The sequence below is a fragment of the Pteropus medius genome, unplaced genomic scaffold, assembly GCF_902729225.1.
Source record: "Pteropus medius unplaced genomic scaffold, Ma_sr-lr_union100, whole genome shotgun sequence".
In the NCBI taxonomy this organism is placed as follows: Eukaryota; Metazoa; Chordata; class Mammalia; order Chiroptera; family Pteropodidae; genus Pteropus; species Pteropus medius.
In genome coordinates this window covers 2,123,569-2,151,100 of record NW_024354550.1, presented here as the reverse complement: position 1 = coordinate 2,151,100, position 27,532 = coordinate 2,123,569, and the positions used below count along the sequence as shown (strand labels likewise).

The 27,532-nt window shown below is 39.4% G+C and overlaps 1 protein-coding gene across 3 annotated transcripts; it reads left to right on the top strand.

Moving 5' to 3' along the window:
• The first annotated feature begins 365 nt into the window (after positions 1 to 365).
• Positions 366 to 26,268, top strand: IGSF10 (immunoglobulin superfamily member 10). 3 transcript variants are annotated; one of them, XM_039855085.1, is made up of 8 exons: positions 366 to 466; positions 920 to 1,139; positions 2,596 to 2,790; positions 4,130 to 4,259; positions 6,530 to 6,920; positions 15,861 to 20,216; positions 20,694 to 21,594; positions 24,174 to 26,268. In XM_039855085.1, exons 3-8 carry the CDS (start codon positions 2,597 to 2,599, stop codon positions 26,080 to 26,082), a joined length of 7,881 nt encoding a protein of 2,626 aa, XP_039711019.1. In that variant the 5' UTR covers positions 366 to 466; positions 920 to 1,139; position 2,596; the 3' UTR covers positions 26,083 to 26,268. The 3 variants fall into 3 exon arrangements, with proteins under 3 accessions (XP_039711019.1, XP_039711020.1, XP_039711018.1); XM_039855084.1 differs by having other exon boundaries at positions 376 to 466; positions 1,052 to 1,139; XM_039855086.1 differs by lacking the exon at positions 920 to 1,139 and having other exon boundaries at positions 367 to 466.
• The last annotated feature ends 1,264 nt before the right edge of the window (positions 26,269 to 27,532 follow it).

Below are 27,532 nucleotides of genomic sequence, written 5' to 3'. Positions count from 1 at the left end.
AGAAAGGTTTCTCCAATTGAGCCAAAAAGAACATTCAAACTGCAGGTATCACGGGTTTTCATCGCTCTCTGTCTTCAGAAAGAACCTTGGAGAGACACATAACTGAGGACAGCCTGTGGTGATTAAAGCAAAACCTTAATGCAAAAGGCCCAAACTTGCCGCCGATGAAACTGCCCTGCCCACCAACCGGGACGTGCCTGGAGAAATCCCAGAAACTGGAAATCGAGGAGTAAACGCGGCAGAGGCAAACCGGCGGACGCACTGCGTGCTCTCGGAAATAAAGAAGCGCTTGGTCGCTTATTAGCCATGTGCCGCAGAGCCCCTGCCGACTCCCCAGACACATAAGTCACCCCGCCCCCGCCACGCCTTCTTTCCCTCCGCTCTGGAAGGTCCCTGTGACCCAAGCGGCTGAGCTGTGGACACCACCGGCGGCGTTAGCCTATTGATTGGTCACCTGTGCAAGGAGGTGAGTGGCTCCGCCAATCCTTTCCAAGAACGGGACTGACTGGCCTGCGAGGGGTTTGGCGTGGGAATACAAGAGTCCTGCTGCCCATCGGGGTTGGAGGGACGAGGGTCGGGTGGGAGTGAGAGGAAGTACCGAAGAGGGAGGGGGATTAAAGAAAATTGGAGAAAGTCACTTCTTCAGTGACTGATGCCAGGCAAAAGACGCGCCCTGAGCAAAGGTTAATCAGTGAGTGGAGACCCTTATTTTGGGCACCTATGGCATTTGTCCAAAAAAAAAAAAAAAAAAAAAAAAACAAATGGAGGAGAAACTCCTGGGACCTGGGGTAAAATAGAGTGATGTAAATAGTTATGTTTAAACAACTTTAGGGAGAATTAAAGCACACTGTTAAGGGAGGAGAAAGAAAATGTTAAAACCTCCACTTTGACTTTTATTTTTGTAACAATTACAATAAAGGAACCCATCACAGTATTCTGAAGTCGCGGAAGCGCCTCCAGGTCTCTCTCCAGAGTGTTAACTCCCGAGCTGCAAGCCAAAAAGACTAAGCCATTTGTTCCCTTTGGGAGCAGAGAACTTTTCCTCACTCAGGTTTGGATACAATTTTCTACTTCCTGGGAAGATTTTCTGTCTCTGCCTGTGTCAGGAGAAGATTCAGGACCAGGAAAGAAGAGCTCAGGTATTGTCAATTTCTATCCACTATCCATGTTCTTCTAGATTTTTTATTCTCTTAAATAGCTCTTACGCATGTGTACCCACTTCTGTTTTCTAGAATTACCTGAATCCTGTTTTTCCATTCTTTGCTTATCTAATGAAAAGAAGTTGGAAATACTGTCTCCAATCAAAGTTTATTTAAATTTTTTTGTAACCAGATGGCCACAGTAACAAAAGTGGTCATGTGATGAATCCTAGATTAAATTTTAATTTGGGCTAAATTCTATAATAATTCCATTATCCTTGTATCTATAGGAAGTTAAAAGTAATTCAGCGTCCATATTGTCTCTAGCATAGTTTATAACCAAGGGATGGTTGGCTGGTAGAATCTAAAAGAAATTCCTGTTTTAGAACATTAAGATTTATAAATTATGAAGGTTACTTTTCTTAGAAAAGCATAATAAAGATTTTATTCCAACCCTGTATGTTCTGAATTTCAGGAGAAAATAAGGTTTGGATTTTTGAGCTAGCCACACAAGGGGGTTACAGATAACATTTTTCCAACAAACTGAGCTTATTTCTTCCCTGGTTACGCTCCCCCACCCCCATGGCTGACATGAGGAGAAGGAGAAGGGACCAAAGGAAGAGGCAGAGGGATGTTGTAAACAGAGCAAAAGCAAACAGCATTATGCCTGTGAGGGGGCAGCATGGCCCACTGAAGTGCAGGTACAAGGCTCAAGCCCTCTCAGCGGGTCAGTTACCGTTGCTTCTGGTCATTATTTGGCAGTGGAATGTGCAATGTGCCTTTTTTGGCACTGTCTTGAGAACATATTAGAAAGATTTATTTACCCTTTCAGTGGATTATTGTAGTTCATAAAAATGTTTTTGAAGAAGATTTAATAAAATTAAAACACAAATATTACACATTCAGTGCTAAAAAATGTTACAAAATTTAGTTTGATCAGATACACATATATACACAGAAACATACATACAATACATGTAAAAGGCTGGAAGGTATACAGGAAAATGTTAACGATTATATAAGTAATTTAAATTTTTTTTACTTATTTACAGCTTCCAAATTTTGTATCATGCACATGTGTTAGTCTTATTACCAGTTTTTAGAAATAGTCTAAAAGAACTAATGTATAAACAGGAAACTAAGCTTTATGTATTTCACTTGTCACAATATCTTCATTATGATTTTCATTTTCTCTTAATAAATATCTAAGGAATAGGGATTGCTGCTTTTTATTAAGAATTGAAAAGTTCTTCACAACAATAAATATCCCAGTTGATCACAAAGCTCTATGTAAGGACGTCACACACTAGGCTAAATTTTACCATAAAAGTTATGAACAAAACTGGCTATTTACGAGCCTTCAGGAACATCTCCAAGATTACCAGTTATGGTGTGTGGTTGGACTGGGACTTTGAGAAAACTATAGTTGTAACTCTGAGGTGTGATGTTTTTTCAGGATGGAAGTGAAAGGCAGAGGAATCACCTGCTTGCTGGTCTCCTCCGCTGTGATCTGCCTGGCGGCCACCCCCGGAGGCAGGGCTTGTCCTCGTCGCTGTGCCTGTTATGTGCCTACAGAGGTGCACTGCACATTTCGGTACCTGACCTCCATCCCAGACAGCATCTCGCCTAATGTGGAACGTATCAACTTAGGGTGCGTGGGGGCCATTGTCTTGTCCCCCTCTCAAAGAGGGATTGTCACTAAAACACCTGTGACTTTGGGAGATTAACCACAATCATTGCAATAATATTTCTCTTCTGAAATGAGTGCATCTTAAGTTTGTTAGAGCAATAAGAAAATTTTTCCCTGTAAACTTTTGCAGGGAGAAAGTTCTTCCAGAACCTGAAGTCACTCTGCGTAGGTCAAGGCCCATGTCTGTGGAAAAGCTTTATTCTGGCTACATTTGTGCTAGAAAGTAAGATAGCTCATGTATAGAATTAGGGTGATAGTATATTAGTAAGAGAAGACAGAACAACTAGAAATGTCCTCCTATACCTAAAAGATATATGTGAAAAGTCGGGTAGATCTTTTTTTAAGGCTCTTGGACTTTTTTTCCGTGAAAACCGACTTATTCAAAATGCTTTAAAAAATATATACCTAATTAAATATACCAGAATGTGACCATATTTTAAAGGTTCATAAAAAACTGTGTATCTGAACATATGTGTAGTTGAATTTAATATCATTTATTTGACATAAGCGAGCACCTACTGTGCCAAACACATTGGATGGTACCGGAGATACAATGAGTAAGATATTATTCCCTTCTAGAAGCTAGAGGAGAAGACAGATATACAATGAGTACGATTTAATAAGAATCATAATCAAAGGAAACAAACACTACTAATAGTAGCTAACATTAATTGTGTGCTTACTATGTCCTGGCATTGAGCTAAGCACTCTTCAGATATTTATTCGTTTAATCCTCATAACCTCTTTGGAGTAGGTTCTATTCTTTGCATTTTGTAGATGAGAAAACGTGCACAGAAAGGTTACTGATTTTATTCATGGTCTTACCACTAAGTGTCTGATTTCATAATCGTGGCCAAACGAATTGGCTTCAGAGCCCAGGTTTCTTAACTACTATTTTATAATGATGAATTCCCCCTGAGAGAGTGGAGACCTGTTACAAAAGAATGGGCCAGGTCTTAACAGTGTTCACAAATAGAGAGGGTTAGAGTCAAGGCTTTCCAGCCTGAAGGAACAGCATATACAGGAAGGTTTGAAAATGAGAGGGAGTGTGGCATGTTCCTGGAATATGAATGAGGAGATGTAATGGAGACTGCAAGGACTGGGTAGAGGGTGGACCTTCTCTGGCATCTGATGAATTTCAATAATATTTCAAGCATTGGATTATCTTCTTAGAGCATAGATAAAATAAGAGAGATATACAGGCTGTGTGTGCGTGTGTATGTGTGTGTGAGTTGGTTTTTGCTTTGACATGTATAGTTGACAGGCTTAGCATATGCTTAGAATGACATTTTTATTTCAGGTACAATAGCTTGGTCAAACTGACAGAAACAGATTTTTCTGGCCTTCATAAATTGGAGTTACTGATGCTGCACAGCAATGGTATTCACACAATCCCAGCTAAGACCTTTTCGGATTTGCAGGCCTTGCAGGTAAGACCGGTGTGGGGGAGGGGCAGGGGAAAGCTGTAAGAGATACCTCCAAAAGCTGCCTGCTCTTACAGCATCCAAAAATCAACATTCTGTAAATTAGTAGTAGACATCAAGGGAGAATGTCAAAGAACTGATTTCTTCTTAAATACAACAGCATGTGGAAATGAGAAAAAAAAATTCAGAGTTAAGTTTTCTCATACCTCCCGCTAGTAGAAAAAAAAAAGCCCAGTGATTACTAAAACTTTTAAAATTGAATCCTGAAAGGCTAATTCTAGTCATATTCATCTGGGAACTGAATGTGGTTCCTAAAAATAAATTGCTATCTTAGACAGAAGTTAGCTTTCTATATAGCAATATACTTTTTTAGTTTCATTTTACTTATTTATTTACATGCTGCCTTATTCCAAAAACTTTAAAAAGTTATGGAGACTTTCAAGAACACGTCAGATATTGTGAGAATTATTACTCCAGTGAGAAAGTAAAAGGTAAAACAACTCTAAGGATAAGAACAAGGGAGCACAGAGAAATGTAGATGTATGATTAGTATGTCTGCTATAGGTAGGACTTGAGGCTTTTGAAAGCTAACTCACAATTCAGAAGTTATTAATTATTAATAAAAAACAAAACTATTCTTCAGGAAAGGCACAGCTATGTCTGATTTTAAATCAGAAAGACTATCTCCCAAAGCTCCTGATAGAGTACAATAGAAAAAGTCAGTAATATCCTTGTAAAAGATAAAATGCCAGTGTGTATAGAACCTTTGACATCATACCAGTGCTGTGTAAAGGCATAAAATTCAGTCTAGGTATGGAATTCTGATGATTTGGCTTACTCAGGCTTTATTTGGAATGTATGTGTTCAGAGAATTAAATGAAATACATATCCTTCATGAAATTCCCCCACCCATTTAAACTCACAACCAGCATTTCAATAGATATTGAGGACTATTGAGTTTGAGATTGTACTCCCAGGTAATATTTGGGGCCAAAGCTCTTCTGTATTGCCAATTTAATTTTTTTTTTTTCTTACTAGGGAACTTGGTGTTCCGAAAAAGCACTGTCAACAGAGATGACAGATTAGGTCAAATCAGGAAAAAATGATGAGAAAGCATTGTTTTTACTAGCGTTTATTTTTCTTTTATTTTTGGGGAGAGAGAGTATCTTTATTTAAGTAACTGGAGAAAAATTGAAGAATACCCACACACTATTAAAGCATTCAAAATTTGTTTATTTCAATTCAAAATCAGTTAAAATCATATTACTCATAACAGCCAAAAAGTGGAAAACACTCAAATGTTCATTAACTGGTAAATGGATAAACAAAATATGTTACATGTAATGAAATAGTATTCAGCAATAAAAAGGACTGAAGCACTGATACATGCTAAACATGGATGGGTCTTGAAAACATTAGGTTAATTGTAAAAAGCTAGACACAAAAAACCACATATTGTATGATCCCATTTATATGAAGTGTCGAGAATAGGCAAATCCATAGAAACAAACTAAATTAGTGGTTTTCTAGGGCTAGGAGGAGGAGGGAAATAACTGCTAATGAGAATCAGTTTTTATTTTGGGTGATGAAAATTTTCTAAAATTAAATGGTAGAGGTGGTTGCACAATTCTATGGATATACTAAAAACCACTGAGTTGTACGTTTTAAAAAATGAAGTTTATGCCTTGAGAATCATATATCAATAAAACAATTATAAATATGAAGAATAAATTAAAATCAATATTTTTCTTAAGAAAATTCAGGTTCAAGGAATCTTAAATTTACTCGAAATATCAAGATACTTAAAAAACTTATTATGGAAATTTTCAACTATATACAAAAGTAGAATAATACAATGAACCCCAGCACAGCATATCCCAGCTTCAATAGTTATCAACACATAACAGATTATTTCACCTGTATCTTCATTTACCTCTTTTCTACTTCATTGCATTGTTTTAAAACAAATCTACAATATCATGTTTCACCTATAAGTACTTCAATATAATCTCAATTTCAAGGAACCTTTTGAAAATAACCACAATATTATTATATCTTACAATTTTAGCAATACTTTCTTAATATCCTCAAATGTTTGTCAGTGTTCTAATTTCCCTGGTATTCTCATATTTAATTTGCAACTAATTTGTTTGAATTAGAACTCAAACAAGATACACACATTACATTTTATTAATCTCAACATGTGGTTTATTGATATGTTTCTCCCTCTTGAAAAAATTCCTTTGACAAAATAAATGTGTTCTTTTTATTCTTAGGTATTAAAAATGAGCTATAACAAAGTTCGTAAACTTCAGAAGGACACGTTTTATGGCCTCAGAAACTTGACACGGTTGCATATGGACCACAACAATATCGAGTTTATAAACCCAGAGGTTTTTTATGGGCTCACCTTTCTCCGACTGGTGCACTTGGAAGGAAATCGGCTCACTAAACTGCATCCAGATACATTTGTCTCTTTGCGCTACCTCCAGATATTTAAGATATCTTTCATTAAGTACCTGTACTTGTCTGATAACTTTCTGAGCACCCTCCCTCAAGAGATGGTCTCGTATATGCCTGATTTGGAAAGCCTTTATCTTCATGGGAACCCCTGGACCTGCGACTGTCATTTAAAATGGTTGTCTGACTGGATACAAGAGAAGCCAGGTATCTGTACTGTTTATTTCTTTGTCTTTACGTAATAGAAGAAACCTGCCTGAAGGAGTTTTATCAGTAAGGGGGGAAGCTAAGGTAATTTAGCTAGAAAAAAAAAATGAAGTCTAAATAATAATTCAGTGATAACTAATTCTCTTGTTTCTTTAATGAACTAATCGTTCATTTTTTCAAAGGTCAACTATCAATCATTACTGGCTTTTGGCAAAATTGGGGAATAAGAGATGTGTGTGTTATTTTTCCCTATTTACCATGAGTCATAAAAACCCTTCCCTCTTCTTATCTTCCTTCAGTCAAAACACATGTTTTGGAGCTCTATTCAGGGTTCTATGTTAGGTGATGGAAATACCAAGGTCAATGTCTCTGCTCTAAGTAGGCTTCTAGAGGATTACAGATGAGCGAACAGACAATCAGGGTGTGAAATGTGCTCTGATGGGGAAATTAGAATTTACCATGAAGAAGTGAAGATCCATTCAGTCAACAAGTAGTTATCATAAACCTATGTACAAGATGCCACAGAGAATACAGGGATCCAAAAATGAACAAAACAGATTAAGGTCTGTGCCTTTGTGGACCTTACATTCTTGTGAGGAAATGGGCAAACAACTAATTATACTACTAATTATTAAAATCTGATTAAATAATTAAATGAATTAAGTCCTTAAGATGATAATTGAAAGAAATCCATTAATTTGGTTAGCAAAGAGGGATGGTCGTTGCTTTGAAAAGACTGATGGGAACTGCACTGCCATGTGTGGATGGATAAGTGGGAGGTGGAGTCACAGTCAGTTCTTTGGAGAGGTTTGGTTTGAGGGGAGGAGGAAAGGGTGTCAGGTAGAAATGTGCAGTCACGCAAGACTCTTCGAGCAGGAGAGAGATTTGAGCATGTTCAAGATGAAAAAAGATTGTTGAGAGGGAGAAGGTGACAATACTGCAGAAAGAGCAGATCATCAATTGAGCAAGTTTCCTAAAAAGTCTGGGGGGCACAAGATCCAGCCATAGCTGGAGAGATTTTCCTTAAGCAATAGGGAAAAAAAAGGACTAGCTGGGCATAGAGACAGGTGAGTGTCTGGGTGTGGTGGAGAAAAAAATGGAAACCATCATCTGATGGCTTTTCCTCCTTAGTGAAGTTGTAGGAGATGTGACCGAAGAAAGTGCTAACAAGGAGTCAAGGTTGGTAGCTTAAGAAAAGTGGAAAAAGTTTAAAGTTGCTGCTGTGAAATTTAGATAAGTAGATTACACACATATATATAATCATATATAATCATATACATGTGCATATGTATATACAATCATATATGTATGTATATATGTACATATTGTAGTCAGTTATTATAACTAGCCAGTCAAAAAACATTACCTGAACATCGTGAGGTACTTTAGGCCAGTAGACACCAAGTTTGCTATCCAGGAGTTTAGAATCTTTAAGGTAAGTATGCTAAACACATAAAAAGACAATAAAGCTGTGAATGAAAACCATCAAATACTTATATTGAGGATTTAATTCTATAGGAGCTCAGAGTCAGTAAAAATTAACTTCTGCCCTGGATAAAGGGGAGAGAAATTAGTCTAGGGTATAAAAGATACACTGAAGGGAAAAGGAGGGATAAGAGAGAGGGAAACAGGTAGCATGTATTCAGTTTGTGCTTGGCATGGTGAAAGGTGCTTTCTGTTTAAACCTCACAATAACCCTCAATTTATAGATGAAGAAACTGAGGCTTTGAAAAGTTAGGTATCTTGGGCTAGTCATTTAGACCCTTTATGCCTCAGTTTTTCTCACCTGTAATATAGGAATAAAAATAGAGAAAGAATAATTAAAATAATACAAAGTGCTTAGCACAATGTATGACACAAAGTAAGCACTCAAATATAAGTATCATAATTATTTTCATTGCCACTCATTTCGCACAGCTAGTAGAAAAGTAGAAACTCAAAGTCCAGATCTTTTTCTAAAATGTGTTTGGGATGAAGAAACTGCTTTGTACATAAAAGCAGATATAATAAGTTGCATGACGAGGGCAGTGAATGGCCCAATTTGCCTGGCATGGAGTCAGTATAGACTGGAAGGTGTTTTGAATCCAACTTAGGGGAGCACTGACTACTGGGCTATATTGTCTGTACTTTATCCTGTAGAAAAAAAGGAAGATTTTATAGTGAAAGATTTTGAACACAGTTTCCCAATGAGATGCTCTTTAGGGATCTCCGATCTGTGAGCATTGGATAGGGTAGACTGGAGTGGGGAGAAAGAGGAGTCCAGTTAGGAAGTGCTCATGGTGGTTCATGTCTGGGGAATGAGAGGTTGGAGTTTGAGTTGTCCACACCTGAGTGTAGCTTCACAGACATCTAAAAGGCAGTAGGGATTGAGTAGGGGTTTCTCAATACTTTCAAATGTCATGGAGAGATAAAGGAGAGTGAGAAATGAGAAAGAACTACTGGATTTCATGTGGTTGCTAGCTGGATTATAGGGGGAGGATGGTGAGCATATAGAGAACACTTATCTGAGAAATATAGCAGCGAAAAAAGAAGAGAAAGAAGATGACACCCACAGGAAGAGAACTGCATACCCAGAGAGAAAATGATTCTATGTTCAGTTCCTACAAGGGGTCAAACCTATTTTCCTTTTTGCTGATTACATACTCTGGTAATAAAATCAAGCTAATATATTTTGTTAGCACTCAACATTTCATCAAGTGGAATATGCCACTGATTTTAAGACATTAGTTATTTTATGTACTAGGAATTGGTAAACTGTAGCCCATGGGCCAAATCCACCCCTTAACGAGCTGATATAAATAGAGGTTTATTGGAACACAGTTATGCCCAGTTCTTTACATTTCATCTAATGCTGCTTCGATGTTATAGTGGTATAATCGAGTCGTTGTGTCAGAGAACTATGGTACACAAAACCTAAAATCTTTACCATATGTCCCTTTACATAAAAAGTTTGCTGAGCCCGGCCTAAAGAACAAAGTCTGAACTCATTAGCCCTGCATGCCGGTCTTCCTAGCGTGCTCCTTGCCTATTTTAGCCTCATTTTCTTCCTTTCCAACGTCTCAGCTGCCCTCCCATCCCAGACACACCTAACGCTGTTTTCCCACCCCATGTCTGCTGCTTCTCTGCCTGGAGTGCTTTCTTTCCTTTTCTGGCTGATGGGCTCCCAGCCAGCCAGCAAATTCTGCTCAGTGCTCACCCTTTCTGGGAAACCTGGTTGCTCCTCCACCCGCCCCATCCATGTCAGAATAATTTCACCACTTCCGGTTTGCTCATTATTTTGTTCTTGAATGAATAACATTTTATAATACTTATTAGTATTACTTGCCCATTGCCTTTCCTATGTCTAATCTGTCTACCCTCAGAGGCACCCAGATTATGGCTAGAACATCATAGGGCCTCAAAAATTTTTGTTAAATTTATGTGTGGCTGCTTTTTCTATGCCTTTCTACATACGTAATAACTTCTTGTTTTAATGCCAAAGCGTAGTATAATCTTAATAAAAACATTTGAAGTGGCAAATTTAATATGTGTATTACCAGCAGTGCATGCAACTCAATTGAAGAGAAAATAAATAGCTGTGACAGTGTTTGTGTATGTGCAGGAAGTGGTAGCTCTATCAAGACTGCCAGCTGTTCAGCTGCTGCTATAAAAACCCTTTCAATTGTAAGATGTATCTCAATTTATAAGGTAAAATGTGGAAGAACTATGGTTTTAGAATTAGGTCTGCCAGCCTGCCTCCCTCCCTCCCTGCCTGCCTGCAGTCCTACAGTCTTTCCTGAGCATCCAGTAGCCAGGCCTGGGGACATACAGATGAACAAGCATGGAGCTTACAGTCTTGTAAGAAGACAACTAGACAAGTCATTCTAATGGTGGGTGATGAGGAGTAGAATAAGAGAAGTGAGAAGTAACAGAACATAAAGCAGAGAGCCCATCCAGAGGAAGTACTGTTCCAGCTGGGCCCTGAAGGATGTAAGTAGTTGGGCAGTGATAGAAGAAAGTGTGTCAGACAGCAAGAGTATGGGAAGTAGAAACAACAGCACATACTAGAGCCTGATAGGGCATGGCGGAGTTGAGGAATGTAAAGTATTTCTGTGTGACTGGAACCTAGAGTGTAGAAGGAGTGGAACTGACATGATCAGATTTGTATCTGAGGCAAAATATCTGATGGCCAGGGCCTGCTAACTCTGGTCCACATGCTAGCAATAAGCATATCAAGATATGAACATAATTCTGTGACAAAGTTTAATTAAGCCAGAAGTTTGCCCTGTTCTCTGCTGTAGTGGGAGGGTTCTGAGCCCTGGGTACTGATAAGTACGGAAAGGGTCACAGCTGGTTGGTTAAGTGGGGGACTAAGAAGAGGCCCTTGTGAGTGCTCAAAAGTTTGCAGGCTTGCCAGCTACTCCTCTGCATAGGTTTAGACTAAAATTTGCTGAAGAAAGCTATGTGGCATTACCTGTCATAGCAAAGTACATACTGAAGCATTTGAAGTCCTTGGTCAGAGGGACTTTCTTAAGCCTTTGAGGGGTACTGCACACATGTGGGAAGGTGACATGACTCTGTCCAGTCACTCTGGCAAATAAGATCTTCTAAGAACTACAGTGCTACTTTAAAATGCTCTGTCCAATGCATGATATGGGAGTTACTGCATGGAACAGTGTGCAAGTCCCCAGCTGCTGCATTTAGAGTAAAGTAAAACTTTATACCTCTTATCAAGTATTTCAGTGACCATTTTTTAATTTTTTAAATAATTTTATTTTTCAGTTACACCTGGTATATAATATATTAGTTTCAGGTGTACAACATGGTGATTAGACATTTATATAACTTACAAAGTGATCATCCCAATAACTATAGCACCTGACACCATACACAGTTATTACAATGTTATTGATTATATTCCTTATGCTGTACTTTATATCCCCATGGCTGTTTTTATTACTGCCAATTTGCACATCTTAATCCCTTCCTGTTTTTCACCCATCTTCCCACCCCCTCCCATCTGGCAACCGGCAGTTTATTCTATCTATGAGTTTGTTTCTGTTTTGTTTGTTCATAGAATGTTTTGTAGATTCCACATATGAGTGAAATCATATGGTATTTGTCTTTCTCTGACTTATTTCACTTAGCAAAATACACTCTAGGTCCATCCATGCTGTCACAAATGGCAAGATTTCACTCTTTTTTATGGCTGAGTAATATTCCATTGTATATATGTACCATATCTTCTTTATCCGTTCATCTATCAATAGATACTTAGGTTGCTTCTATCTCTTGGCGATTATAACTAATGCTGCAATGAACATAGGGGTGCATATATCTTTTCAAATTAGTATTTTGGGTTTATTTGGATAAATACCCATAAGTAGAATTGCTGGGTCCTTCTTTATCTCTTGCTATTGCCTTTGTTTTAATGTCTATTTTATCTGATATAAGTATTGCTGCCCCAGCTTTTTTTATTTTGATTTTCATAAAATATCTTTTTCTATACCTTTACTTTTCAGTTTGTGTCTTTTGATCTGAAGTAGATCTCTTGTAGGCAACATATTCTTTTCTTATCCATTCAGCTACCCTTTTGATTGGAGCCTTTATCCATTTACATCTAAAGTAATTCTTAATAGGTGTGTAGTTATTGCCAATTTATTACTATTATTTTTTCATTTTTTCCCCTTTTCCTTCTTAAATAAGACTCTTTAACATTCCTTGTAATACTGCTTTGGTGGTGAAAAACTCCTTTGGCTTATTCTTGTCTGAGAACTTTTTATCTGTCATTTGATTTAAATGATAGTCTTATTGAGTAGTAATCTTGGTTGTAGGTCCTTCCTTTTTATTACTTTGAATATTTTGTGCCAGTCTCTTCTGCCCTGCAAAGATTCTGTTGAGAAATCAGCTGATAGTCTTATGGGAGCTCCCCCGGAGGTAAGTAACTGCTTTTCTCTTGCTTCTTTTGAGATTTTCGGTCTTCAACTTTTGACATTTTAAATATGATGTTTCTTGGTGTGGGCCTCTTTGGGATCATCTTCTTTGAGACTCTCTGTACTTCCGGAACTTATATATCTATGTCTTTTGCCAGGGTAGGGAAGTTTTCAGTCATTATTTCTTCGAATAGGTTTTCAATTCTTTGCTCTGTCTCTTCTCTTTCTGGTATCCCTATGATTAAATGTTGATTTGCTCGATGTTGTCCCAGAGGCCCCTTAAACTATTCTCATTTTTTTAATCCTTTTTTTTCTTGTTGCTGTTCTAATTGGGTGTTTTCTGCTACCTCATTTGCCAAATCACTAATTCGATCTTCTGCTTCGCCTAATCTACTTTTGATTCCCTCTAATGTATTCTTCATTTCTGACTGATTCTTTTTTTATGTTTTCTCTCCATCTGTATGTTTCCTATTTCTTTGTTAAAGTTTTCACTGAGTTCATCTACTCTTTCCTTAAGTTCATTGTGCATTCTAATAACCAGTGTTTTCAACTCTGCATCTGGTAGATTGCTTGTCTCCATTTTGTTTAATTTTTCTGGTGTTCTATTCTTTCCTTTCATTTTGGACATGTTGCTTTGTATCCTCATTTTGGCCAACTCTCTGTTTGCTTCTATGTATTAGGTAGATTTGCTATGTCTCCCCATCTTAGCAAAGTGGCCTTATATAGTAGATGTCCAGTGGGGCTCTGTGTTGCAGTCTCCCTGGTCACCTAAGCTGGGTGCTCCAGGTTTGTCCCTTGTATGGGTCATGTGTGCCCTCATGTTGTAGTTGAGCCTTGATTGCTGGTGGCACATCAGTGGGAATATTGACCCTCAGGCTGACTAGCTACAAGGAATGGCCATGTCTGTAGCAGAAGAGCTGTGTGAAGGACTGACTTTATGGAGCAGGACTCACTTTAGCAGGGCTCTGGTGCCTGCCCAGTCTGCTCTGTGGATGTATCATTTGTGTAGGGGGTTGTGTAGTGCTCTGGTATTGTCTGGAGCTGGCCACAGGGTGTGTTCATTCTGGGGCCTTCTGGGAGGGGCTCTGGTGCAGGCCAAGGTTAGCCACTGCATGTGCCTAGCCGGGGCCACCTAGTAAGAGCTACAAAGTGATCTGTAGTTGGTTGCTGCTTGTGCCGGACTTGAAGGTGCCTGAGAGAGGCTAAGCAGTGAATCGAGGATGGCTGCCACTAGTACTGATCTTGAGGCCACTGAGCAAGAGGTACGAGGCACACTGAGGCTAAATGTTGCTTGTTTGGGGTTTGTGAACCTTTGAGAGATTTTAGGAAAGTCTGTAGCATGAACTGAGACAGAATGTTTGTATGGAAAAGCCACAGGAAGTGGCTTTGGTAGGCTTGTAAGGTGGATGGGGTCGGGGCCTCAGGGAATCACCACAGCAGGCGAAAGGTCTTAAGCCAGGTTGATGGAGACTCAGATATGGTAGCCACCTGTGCCTGCAGGCTGTGTGTGGGAAGGACTCAACAAAGGAACAATGACATCTTCCAGCACTTCTGTCTTACAGAAAACTGCTCTTCTAGCCCTTGCCCTGAAGCAGAGAGTTCAGTTCTTCTCTATTTATCTCTGGTACTTTTCAAGCTGTTACCTCAGTTTTGGAGCTCAGAGTGAGTAAGTCCCTCAGCAAGTAAGTCTGTGTGCTGACCCTTTAAGAGGAATGCGTGGGACTCCAGCCGTCTTTTGTCTCATTCGGCCACAATCTCTGCTGGTTTTCACAGCCAAAAATTATGGGGACTTCTCTTCCTGGCCCTGGAACCCCGGGCTGGGGAGCCCTGTGTGGGGCTGGGACCCCTCACTCTTCAAGGGGGGCTCTGCTGCTGTGATATCCCTCCCGATTCTTAACCGCCACAGGTGAGTGTGGAGCCTGCCCATTCTGCATCTCCACCCCTCCTACCAGTGGCTTCTTTGGTTCAGTTCGTCTTCAGGCAGTTCTCATGAATGGTTGTTCTGTAGTTTAGCTGTAATTTTGATGCAGTTATGCAAGGAGGCGAGCACAGCATTTTCCTATCCACCATCTTGACCAGAAGCTCAGTGACCAGCCATTTTAAATAGGTCACCAGAGCATTCTTTTTAAATGACCAAGTATGTGATGTTCAAATATCTGAAAGAGGCGGCTTCTATTATTTGGAAAGGTTTAGGCTGATCCTAGTGCTGCAAAACTTTCAGGCTTTGGATTTCACCAAAATGTCAGACCTTTAAAGGGCTGACCCACTGTTTGGGTACAGTGTTCTCTCTCCTCATTAAACCTGATCCTCCTCCAATAAGTCTATGCCTACCTCAATTAATCCAGTTACCAATGTCATACTGTGTCTTTCTTCACTCTTCCACTCAATCACTGTCCATGTTCGACCAAATTCTCAGCTACTGATTGGTTCTACCCGCTTCATCCTCTCCTGCAACCATCTATTTCTCTTCATTCCTATTACTACTAAGCTAGACCAGGCCAAGACACTTTGTAGCTTAATCATTGTTCTTTTGGATAATGGAAAGCGACTTGGATTTTTAATGATATCCAAGGGCTTATGAATGATAATTTATCAATCAAATTATCTTTTAAAGAACAATGAAATTCTAGAACTCGTAAAACAATTAAAACGAGCAAATAGAACTAAACTACTGTTAATAAAAAAAGTAACAAACATAAGCATATCATTTTGTTTCCCCAGATAAGGAAACTATTTGTACAACCGATATTTACTGAGTAGCATCTATATATCAGACACTTGTTAGGCATGGGAAATACAACAGTAAACAAAACAAAATCTTTGCGTCTATGAATATGACAGAATATATAAACAATACATTTTTTAGAAATCAACCCAAAGACAAAAAAAGTAAGAAACTTTCTATTAAACCCTAAAATTTCAAATAATTGTTTCAAATTATAGTAAAAGCTATTTTTTTTCAAAATGCTCAGACATTAATTCATAAAGAGGCCACAATTGGCAATAATTCAGTTGTCATTTTTCCTAGATATAATAAAATGCAAAAAAGACAGAAGTCCCTCAAGTCCTCAGCAATGTCCACTTTGCATGAACCCCAGGACCTCTGAAGGCAAGCCCTTAGCAATGGTCCCAGCTGCAGGTTTCCTGTGTGTCAAGCCAACCATTGACCCATCTTTGAAACTGAAGAGCCTGACCATTCTGGAAGACGGTGGTTCTGTATCCATCTCTCCCCAAGACTTCATGGCACCCTTTGGCTCCCTCATTTTGAATATGACAGACCAGTCTGGAAATGAAGCTAACATGGTCTGCAGTATTCAAAAGCCTTCAAGTACATCATCCATTGCATTCACTGAAGAAAATGACTATATTGTGCTAAATACATCATTTTCCACATTTCTGATGTGTAACATAGATTACAGTCACATTCAGCCAGTGTGGCAAATTCTGGCTTTGTACAGTGACTCTCCTCTGATACTAGAAAGAAGCCACATGCTCAGTAAAACACCACAACTTTGCTACAAATATAAACAGGTAGCTCCTAAGCCCGAAGACATCTTTACCAACATAGAGGCTGCTCTCAGAGCAGATCCCCCTTGGTTAATGCAAGACCGAATTTCCTTACAGCTAAACAGAACTGTTACCACACTCAGTACATTGCAGATCCACTACTCCAGTGATGCTCAAGTCACTTTACCAAGGGCAGAGATAAGGCCAGTGAAACACAAATGGACCATGATTTCCAGGGATAATAATTCTAAGCTAGAACGTACTGTTTTGGTTGGTGGGACCATTGACTTAGACTGCCCAGGCCAAGGAGACCCCACCCCACATTTGGAATGGCTTCTAGCTGATGGGAGTAAAGTGAGAGCTCCTTATGTTAGTGAGGATGGACGAATACTAATAGACAAGAGTGGAAAACTGGAACTCCAGATGGCTGATAGTTTTGACACAGGTATATACCACTGCATAAGTACCAATTATGATGATGCAGATATTCTCACCTATAGGATTACTGTGGTAGAGCCCTATATAGAATCCTATCACAAAAATGGGGCTCATCATACCGTTTTTATTGGTGAAACACTTGACCTTCCATGCCATTCTACTGGTATCCCAGATGCCTCTGTTAGCTGGGTCCTTCCAGGAAACACTGTGCTCTATCAGTCCTCAAGAGAGAAGCAGATTTTTAATAATGGCACACTAAGAATATTACAGGTCACCCCAAAAGACCAGGGTCATTATTGCTGTGTTGCAGCCAACCCACTGGGGGTCGACCTTTTGATTAACCAAGTTTCAGTTGAAACAAAAGGGCCAAGGCCAGTGGAGCATAATGTAGAAACAGATGGATCTGGACTTGATGAGTCCAATCCCACTGTTCACCTTAGGGACCCACCAGCTGCACAGCTCCCAACATCTGTTCCAATGGCAGGTGAGGCTGGAAAACAAGTCTCAAGCATAAGTAAGAAGCATAGCTATCGGGAGTTAATACACCGGCGGCATGGAGAGTCAACAAATCGACGTTTTAAGGAGCATAGGAGGCAGTTCCCTTCCTCTGCTCGGAGGATTGATCCGCGACACTGGGCGGCACTTCTGGAGAAAGTTAAAAAGAATACTATGCCAGAGAAGCGAGAAAATACTACAGCAAGGCCACCTCCACTTGTCACCCAACTCCTGAAAATACCTGGTGAGGAGGTAGACTCTTCAGGCATGTTCTCTCCAGATGAGGAATTTATGGCCCTGGCAACAGAAGTTCCCAATGTTCTGGCAAGGACAATGACTGCCAGTTCCAGAAAAAGGTCTGATAGCCCTGTGACAAGTATAATGACTGGTATCGAAGTCTCCCCAATTATGAGTCCACAAATGCTACCACCTGAAAAGACAATAGGTTTCAAACTATCTACTACTACTAAAACTATAGCCCAGTCAAAGTACTTAAACTCAACTACATCAAGCAAAATGCAAGGCACAAACAACCAAAATTTAACCACTATCTTTCCTCTGCTACCGGAAACAACTCAGTTTCAGGATGCTGATGGCATCGAGAGAAGAGAGCATTTGCAAAGTACACCCACAATAACAGTGGGGACTGTGATTGAAGATGTCAATACCAAAATACTTAGTAGTGCTAACGGCAAAGCTGATATATTCTTAGGATCAGAAAACACCATGAATGGTCATCAGACATCTGTAACAGGAGGCAGTGAACCCAGGAGCAATCACTTCTATCCTCACAGTCCTCGAAAGCTTGGCACCTCAAGGCTCCCTTCAGGCCCACACACTGCTGCTCATTCTCAGTTACAGATTCCTAGAAATAGTACAGCTAACATCCCACTGTCCAGACGCTTTGGAAAGAGGAGGAAAGTTTGGGGCAGGGGACAATTTATCAGTTCATATAGGACTCCAGTTCTCCGACGGCATAGATATGGTTTTGTGAAGACGACAGTCAGGGAGTCTTCTAAAGAAAGCACCACTGCATTTTCAGCTACACAGATCAACGCAGTGTGTCCATCCTGTTCTCCCAGAGAAGGGCTCACCACTGCTGCAGCTGCCTTGTCTTTCTCAAGTTCTTTCCCCACCACTCTCCCCAAAGCTGACATTGCCAGAGTCGCAGCAGCAGAGTCTCTAACTCTAGTCCACAATCCATCATTACTATTTGAGAACAGACTAGATGTAGATATAGAGAAAACAACACCCACAATAAAATATTTCAGTGCTGAAAGTACCCAAGTAACTCCAATTGGTACAGTCATGACTCATGCCTCAACATCTGTATCTATGGAAAAAACTCACATAAGAAATACTGGTTCTCCAAGTGTGTCTAACATCAGTGAAGCTGAAAGTGATTCAATGATTATATCTCCACTTCCAGGTCCCACCACCAAGACATCTCTGCCTACTACTATAGCCATTACAACATTTTCAAGAAAGAAAATTCCTTGGCATCAGATGTTTGGAAATAACTATATCCAAACAGAGAGATTAAAGAATCCGCATAAATTTGGTTCACAAAAAAGCACAGCCACGGTGCTTCCTAAAATATCTACTGCTTTACCCATGGATAAAGTTTCCCCCTTCCCCTTCACAAAACACTCAGCAAATGTGGTGCAAATTCCGTCTGTAACACTGGCTACAACTCACCACAGTAGCATCGAAACACACAATCCTATGAGTCTTCCCACAGTGAAGGAGCTGCCTTTCCCACCACCTGTTTACCCTACACTTCCTGGTATCTCAAGCAAGGAATCAAGTACAAATTTCATATCAATGCAAACAGCCACACTGACAACTCCTCCTACTGCCCCTGCGTCTGTCAGTATCAATAAAACCCAAATAGCCAGACCTAGGACACAAAAAGTACAAAACAAAAAGGAGCCTCAGAAGAACAGGAATGCCCCAAACAGTTTCCCCCACCAAAGTTCTGGCTTCAGTACATCTACTGCTGCGATACTTCCTGTTCCAATTGCAGCAAGAACTTCAGCCAAGCCCAGTGTTTCTGCTTTCACTCATCCCTCCCTAGAAAACACCAAAGGAATTTCAAGCATCATTGATCATTATCCAAGAACACATAATTGGACAGATGTAATTGAAGAACCACCCCAAGAGAGTACTCAGACTTTGAAGAGCACAACTGCTTCTGAAACCACTTTGTCTAGCAAACTACACCAGAGGACCACAACTAGAAACACAACCATTAGACACTCAACTGTGCCACCATTCCTGAGCGGTAGTGCTTCTCCAATGCTAATTCCCACCTCCCCTACCTTGAGTAATCAAAATGCACTTACTGACAACGTGGCAACTCCCATTTTCCAGATGACGACAAATACGGCGGTCAAGCTGCATGAACCCTCAAGGCACAATGCTGATCCACAGCAATTGGCAGAAAAGGTTGCAGCATCTTCCGAGGTTCATCCAAATGCCAAATTCACAACTGGAACCACCTACTTTATGTATTCCAATCTGTTACATTCTACTCCTACGCCAGCACTAATAACAGTCAAACCACTGAATTCTAAATGGACTCCTTCTCTCTGGTCAGGAAGCCACTTTTGGCACAAGTCATACCCAGAAATTGCTGAAAAAGGAAAAAAGCAAGGAATGAGCATGTTGCCCACTCCAGGCTTGCCAAAGGACGCCACTCATGCTTCAAATTGGGATATACAAAAGACTGCAAAGAAGAGTCATTTTGATAAGACACTGGTTCAAAAAATAACTCCTGAACTCCTTCCTACCGAGCCTTTGTCTAGGAATATATTTGAAAGGCCCAGAATAGTTGGAGGAAAAGCAGCAAGTTTTACTATTCCAGCTAACTCAGATGCCTTTCTTCCTTGTGAGGCTGTTGGAAATCCCCTGCCCACCATCCACTGGACCAGAGTCTCATCAGGTATTTAAAAGTTTCTTTACACTTAGTCTCCTCGGTTACAAAACAAGGGAAAGATTGTGTGTCAGGGTTATATATCCAAAGAACAAACATCAGTTTCAAACTTCCCCAAGATGTAGAAACTATTAATATCCTCATTTGGCATTTGCTACATGGCGTTAGTGTTCTTTAGGTTTAAAAACATATGCTAATTAAGAACATTTTATTGAAATGCTTTGAAAGCAGATCCAAAGAAATGGGACTTGAAAGAGAGAATTGTCATTGAATCATCCATCTTTTAAATTAAAATTATGGGTATTAAAAAATTCCAGAAATAATTTTAGCAATGTGAAGACTAGGTGTCCTAATTTTAATTTTGAATATATTTGTTCTCAGTCGCCTAACAAAAAGATAGCTTTCCTCTTGAGACTGCCACTTGAACAATTTGTTTTCTGTCTCGGCTTTGATGAACTATGGCTCTTAATTTCTTTCTTTTATCAGGACTTGATTTGTCTAAAAGGAAACAGAATAACAGATTTCAGGTGCTCCCCAATGGCACCCTGTCCATACAGAGGGTGGACGTTCAGGACCGTGGACAGTACCTGTGCTCAGCATCCAACCCATTTGGCACAGATCGCCTTCACATCACCTTGTCCGTGGTTTCCTATCCCCCTAGGATCCTGGAGAGACATACCAAAGAGATCACAGTCCATTCTGGAAGCACTGTGGAACTGAAGTGTAGAGTAGAAGGTAGGCCGAGCCCTACGATTTCCTGGATTCTCGCAAACCAAACAGTGGTCTCAGAGTCATCCAAGGGGAATAGGCAAGCCCGGGTGACATCTGATGGAACGTTGGTCATCCATAATCTCACTGTTTATGACCGGGGCTTTTACAAATGCATGGCCTGGAACTCTGCTGGCCAGGATTCACTGCTGGTTAAAATTCAAGTCATTGCAGCCCCACCTGTCATTCTAGAGCAAAAGAGGCAAGTCATTGCAGCGACTTGGGGTGAAAGTTTGAAACTGCCCTGCACTGCAAAAGGAACTCCTCAGCCCAGTGTTCACTGGGTTCTTTCTGATGGCACCGAAGTGAAGCCATTACAGTTTATTGATTCCAAGTTGTTCTTATTTTCAAATGGGACTCTGTACATTAAAAACATAGCCTCTTCAAACAGAGGCACTTATGAGTGCATCGCTACCAGCTCCACTGGCTCCGAGAGAAGGGTGGTAATTATTACAATGGAAGAGCGAGAGACCATCCCCAGGATAGAATTTGCATCCCAGACATGGAATGAGGTGAATTTTGGGGAGAAATTACTACTGAACTGCTCAGCCATTGGAGAACCCAAACCCCAAATAATTTGGAGGCTACCATCCAAGGCTGTCGTCGACCAGTGGCACAGGTAAACCACACCTTTGTGTTGAGATTATCGACTTAGCTGTACTTCTGAAATAGAAAAAGTGATCCAATGAGTTTGAGAGCCCATTGACCCTGCCCATAAAAGTAACTCTCTAAAGAGACCTAATCCCTTTTGAAATTAATATAAATTATATAAAACTAAGCTTCTTAAATGCCTAACTCTAAGGACCGATTTCTTATTGAGTTTATATAGTTAAACACAGAGTAAAAGTCTCATTTGCTTCCATAGTTGTGATAGTTTTAAAATAGTAACTGTGTATATGTATTCATAATTTCTCAACCCCGGAAGAGGAATTTTTGTAATTCAATAAAGCTTCTGGAAGGTGTACTCCATTATTTCATCCTTCGAAGTCTCTTATGAAACATTTTAAATTTTAGTATAATCTGTACTATCTTAACTTGCAAAGCATGTTATGAAAGTCACAACAATAACTTTCACAAAGTGAAATGTATTCAGGACCTACATCACTCCCATGTTGTCAGGCACGTGCGCACTTTCTCTAATATGCTCTGCTACAGGCTTATTGATATTTTTATCTGGCTTTCTGTGGAGATTAAATCATCTTTAAAAAGTAGTAACTGCAGCTTATGAGTTGCTAATTAATTTTTTCTATTTGCATGACTTTATGCAATGACTTTACATAATGACAGAAAAGATGGGAACAAGTATTTCTATTTTATATATTTGCTTTTCATTAGTAGAAAATATCCATGCTGGAAAAAATTTAACAAAATAGTTAAGAACTTATTATGCTTGTAAGATGAATAGATTTTTTCTACCGTCACACTATAAGTTGGTATTTAATATAGTTAATGAATTTAACTTGTGATTTTTTAAATTCAAATGTTAATTTTCAAGTTTTTCTAAGTCATCAGAATTACTTGACCAGATGTTAAATTGAAATTAGATTTAAAATGAAAAAGTACTGAGCTATGAATTGTAAACTTCTATAAATAACATGTTTACAATATGTTTAACCTTTTATGGCATCAAATATTTTCAATGCTTTATCAGTTTTTACATTTATTATATCAGCATATTTCCTTTTTTTGCCTTCAAGCAATTGTAAGCATTTCATTAATGTTGAATGCCAGTTTTTTTTCTGAAATTAATGCATTTAAATATATTCCCAGACACATGGGGCTGCATCTTAAATTAGGTCCTACATCATTCTGATGCAGGCGATGAGAGACCTGCGCTGGGAACTACGCTGACAGCAGTGGTTCTCAGACTTTGCTGCACAAGAGAATCAGCTGGAAAACTAAGAATTCTAATGCCAAGGCTACATTCCACACCAATTATGTCAGAAGTCCCAGAGGTGGAACCTGGGCAGCAGCACTATTTTATACTACACAACTGATTTTAATGTGCATCCATGTTTGAGAATCAGTGCCTTTAGATGGGATTAGTAAGGAATGATAGCAGGCAGCACTGTTGCATGGTGAAAGATAGGTTTGAGAACCAGCCCTGTGACCTGAAGTAAGTTACTAAGTCTCACTAGATATCTCTTTTTTTTTTTTTCAGCTCCATAGTGGGGAACTACTTAAAGATCTAAGTTCCTAGCAGTCTCCATTCCCTTTATTAAGTGTATCCATTACAATTTTACCTTGGTTTACATGCCAGGAAACTTTCTTCCACACTTCAAAAAATAAAAAATAAAGAGAACACCAGCACCTTTTGTCATGTTGTACTCTAATACTCTCCATACTTCTATTATACGTTTGCTGGGGAATAAAAAATGACTTGAGGCTGTTAGATTTGGAGAGATTGTTCACACTTTTCTCTCCAGTTTCACTTAACTGCTTAGTTCAGGTTGCTAAAAAATTGGAAGACATGTAGATTTTCACCCCTGGGCGTTCTTAATCAGGTTTTAGCATCAACTTAACTTCCATTCTCTCTCTGAAAAACTAGATTTAGTTTTACCAGGGAAGGTCTGCCATCTGGTGGTTCACTGTGTTAATGGCAGGCTGTGTAGTAGCTTCAGGGAGGAAAATGGTGTTCCACCCAGTTCAACATAATGCAAGGACCAGTCACTTTACGGTTGGTTGCAAAGGGCAGATGCTACAGCGAGCTTCTATCTAATAAGTCTTACATTGCCATTTTCTCTCTGTAACAAAGTAGGACTTATTTTTCTAACCAATTAACTCCAAATGTATTACTGCAAATATCTTCCGAAAAAGTATGATCTAGCATCTTTTCTGTTAAGTTCTTCTATATCGACATATATTACAGACTGATTATTTGATGTGTAGTCGAGAAAGTCACGTGTCTAGAAAAACCAATATTTCTAGCACTCTCCTCACCATTAGAATGATTTTAAAAAGTCACTATGCAAAGGAGATTCATGTGAAGTCTATGTGACAAGTACTAATTTGCATGAAATTATACCTATTCAGTTAGATAATTTCATCTTTAAGCAAATGGCTTAGAACACAGTGAATTAGCACTAATTTTAATTTAAAAAAATGTCCATTAGGCTAACCCTGTGTAAATAAGACAACTCCCTTGCCCCCATCCCTTACTAAGTAAGCTGTACACTGAAATGTCTCCTCTCTTTTTAGAATGGGCAGCCGAATCCATGTCTATCCAAACGGATCCCTGTTTATTGGATCAATAACAGAAAAAGATGGTGGCAGCTACTTGTGTGTGGCAAGAAACAAAATGGGGGATGATCTGATACTGATGCATGTTAGCCTAAGACTAAAACCTGCCAAAATTGATCATGGGCAACATTTTAAAAAGCAGGTGTTTCATGGGAAAGATTTCCAGGTTGATTGCAAGGCTTCTGGCTCGCCAGTGCCCCAGATATCTTGGAGTTTGCCCGATGGAACAATGATAAACAATGCAATGCAAGCCGATGACAGTGGCAGCCAGATTAAGAGATACACGCTTTTCGACAATGGAACCTTGTACTTCAACAAAGTGGGGATAGCAGAGGAAGGAGATTATACTTGCTACGCCCAGAATACTCTAGGGAAGGATGAAATGAAGGTCCATCTAACAGTAATAACAGCGGCCCCACGGATCAGGCAGGGTTACAGGGCCAACACGAGAATCAAAGCTGGAGACACAGCCGTGCTGGACTGTGAGGTCACTGGAGAACCCAAACCAAAAACATTTTGGCTGCTGCCTTCCAGTGACGTGATTTCATTCTCAAAAGATAGGTACACATTTCACGCCAACGGGTCTTTGTCCATCAACAAAGTCAAACTGCTCGATTCTGGAGAGTATGTGTGCGTGGCCCGAAATCCCAGTGGGGATGACACCAAAATGTACAAACTGGATGTTGTTTCGAAGCCTCCATTAATTAATGGTTTGTATACAAACAAAACTGTCATTAAAGCCACAGCTGTGAGGCATTCTAAAAAGCACTTTGATTGTAGAGCTGAAGGGACACCATCTCCTCAAATCATGTGGATCATGCCAGACAATATTTTCCTCACAGCCCCATACTATGGAAGCAGAATCACAGTCCATAAAAACGGAACCTTGGAAATTAGGAATGTGAGGCTTTCAGATTCAGCGGATTTTATCTGTGTGGCTCGGAATGAAGGAGGTGAGAGCGTGCTGGTGGTACGGTTGGAAGTACTGGAAATGCTGAGAAGACCGACGTTCACAAATCCATTTAATGAAAAAGTAGTTGTCCAGCTCGGAAAGTCCACAGCATTAAATTGCTCTGTTGATGGAAACCCACCACCTGAAATAATCTGGATTTTACCAAATGGCACCCGATTTCCCAATGGACCGCAAAATTCTCAGTATCTGATAGCAAGCAATGACTCTTTTATCATTTACAAGACAACTCGGGACGACGCAGGAAAATATCGGTGTGGGGCAAGAAATAAAGTTGGCTATATTGAGAAATTAATTGTATTAGAAATTGGTCAGAAGCCAGTTATTCTTACTTATGCATTAGGAACAGTTTACTGTATCAGTGGAGAATCTCTGTCATTGCATTGTGTGTCGAATGGAAGCCCTAAGCCAAATATCAAGTGGACTATGCCAAGTGGTTTTATAGTAGATAGGCCTCAAATTAGTGGAAAATACATATTGTATGAAAATGGGACCTTAGTCATCAAAGAAGCAACAGCTTATGACAGAGGAAACTATATTTGTAAGGCTCAAAATAGCATTGGCCATGCACTGATTACTGTTCCAGTAATGGTTGTAGCCTACCCACCCCGAATTATAAATCGCCCACCCAGGAGCGTCCTCACAAGGACAGGGGCGGCTGTTCAGCTCCACTGCGTGGCCCTCGGGGTTCCCAAGCCGGAAGTCACATGGGAGATGCCTGACCACTCCCTGCTCTCAATGGCAAATAAAGGGAGGACATACAGAATTGGGCCTTTTCACCCGCAAGGTACCCTAGTCATTCAGAACCCTCAAACCTCAGATTCTGGGATATACAAATGCACAGCAAAGAATCCACTTGGTAGTGATTCTGCAACAACTTATATTCAAGTAATCTGACATGAAATAAAATAAAATTGAACAAAATCAACATCTGGACAGTTTAGTTTTTGGAAGAAATTTAATCAAAGGCAGCCATAGGCATGTAAATGAATTTGAATACATTTACAATATTAAATTTATAATGGACATGCAAAAAAAAAAAAAAAAAAAAAAAGACTTGTAAATAAATGCATTATGAACCGATACTGATTTCTTCAATGAATCTCAAAACAAACTTTTAACTTAAGGCACTTTTATTTTGCCAACAAATAACAATTAACATTAAGAGAAAACTGTCCACCATAAAATAACAAATGGCTAATGTACCTGAATTCTTCATTAAAGAATGGATTTTTTTCTTTCGCTACCAGTTGCCTAGTGTTCACCTTCTATCAATGGTACAAGCATGGCACCGAGAACAGAGACAATGGAAAAGACTAAATTTGCAATCTTGATTTAAATTTGACATTTTGATGTATATTTTGTGGTTGGTTTATAAATATTTTACTAAAACCTACAAAAAAATAAGCATTGAACTGTTTGGATTATGATTCGCCATTTTGTGCGCTGAAAATTTTCCTTGATGGGGACTACAAAAATGTTTTAATAACTGCATTAAAAATAAATGCAAGCTATCTTTTCCACATGTAAAAAGCAACTCTACACCTGTACATCATAAAATGCGAATGGGGGTTGATTACATCTTTGTCCAAATTAGCTCATTAAAAAGGTTTTAAAAATACAATGAAACGTCTTTATAACTTCAAAGTCTAGCTCAGGCACCCCTGGTTTGGAGCCGTTTGTTTATAAAGAAAATTTTTGGAGGAGGAACCATTGCTCTATGAGCATTTTATTTCATTAAGTGGTAATCTTTTATGCGACAGGTAAATGTTTGGGAAATATGTAGATTTAATACACATAATGAAGTTTCACTGCACTTAAAATTTGTTTGCCCCTACACAAAATGTTGCTTTTTGTAATTTACTGTATTTATATTACATGCTTAATCCAACCTGAATTAATTTGAGCGACACTGATTCATCCTTTCTAATTCTAGAGGCTGGAATTTTCCAGTGTAATTTCTCCAGCATCTATTCAAATATTCACCTATTATTTAAGAAGAATTATAGGAGCCGTAATAAGTGAAAAAGAAGAAAATGCCGTAGGTCTCGCTCAGATATCTCAGTACACAAAACCCAGAGCTATGTTAGCCACTGCCAATCATTTGACACACGTGGAGCTCACTTCACTGTGTTTTCATACCAGCTTGCAGCTGGCCCTACTTAAGAGACCTATTACCTCTGATGCTGGTAACCTGTGGCAGCAAAAGATCAAAGGATACTCATTCCACAGTGATTTCCCTCCACTTCTGGGCCAAGAGGAATAAATAAAATGACAAATGCAACTCTACTAGGAACAAGCCTACAGTGCAAACAGGTATGTCTAAAGGCTTATTATGTCCAACTCC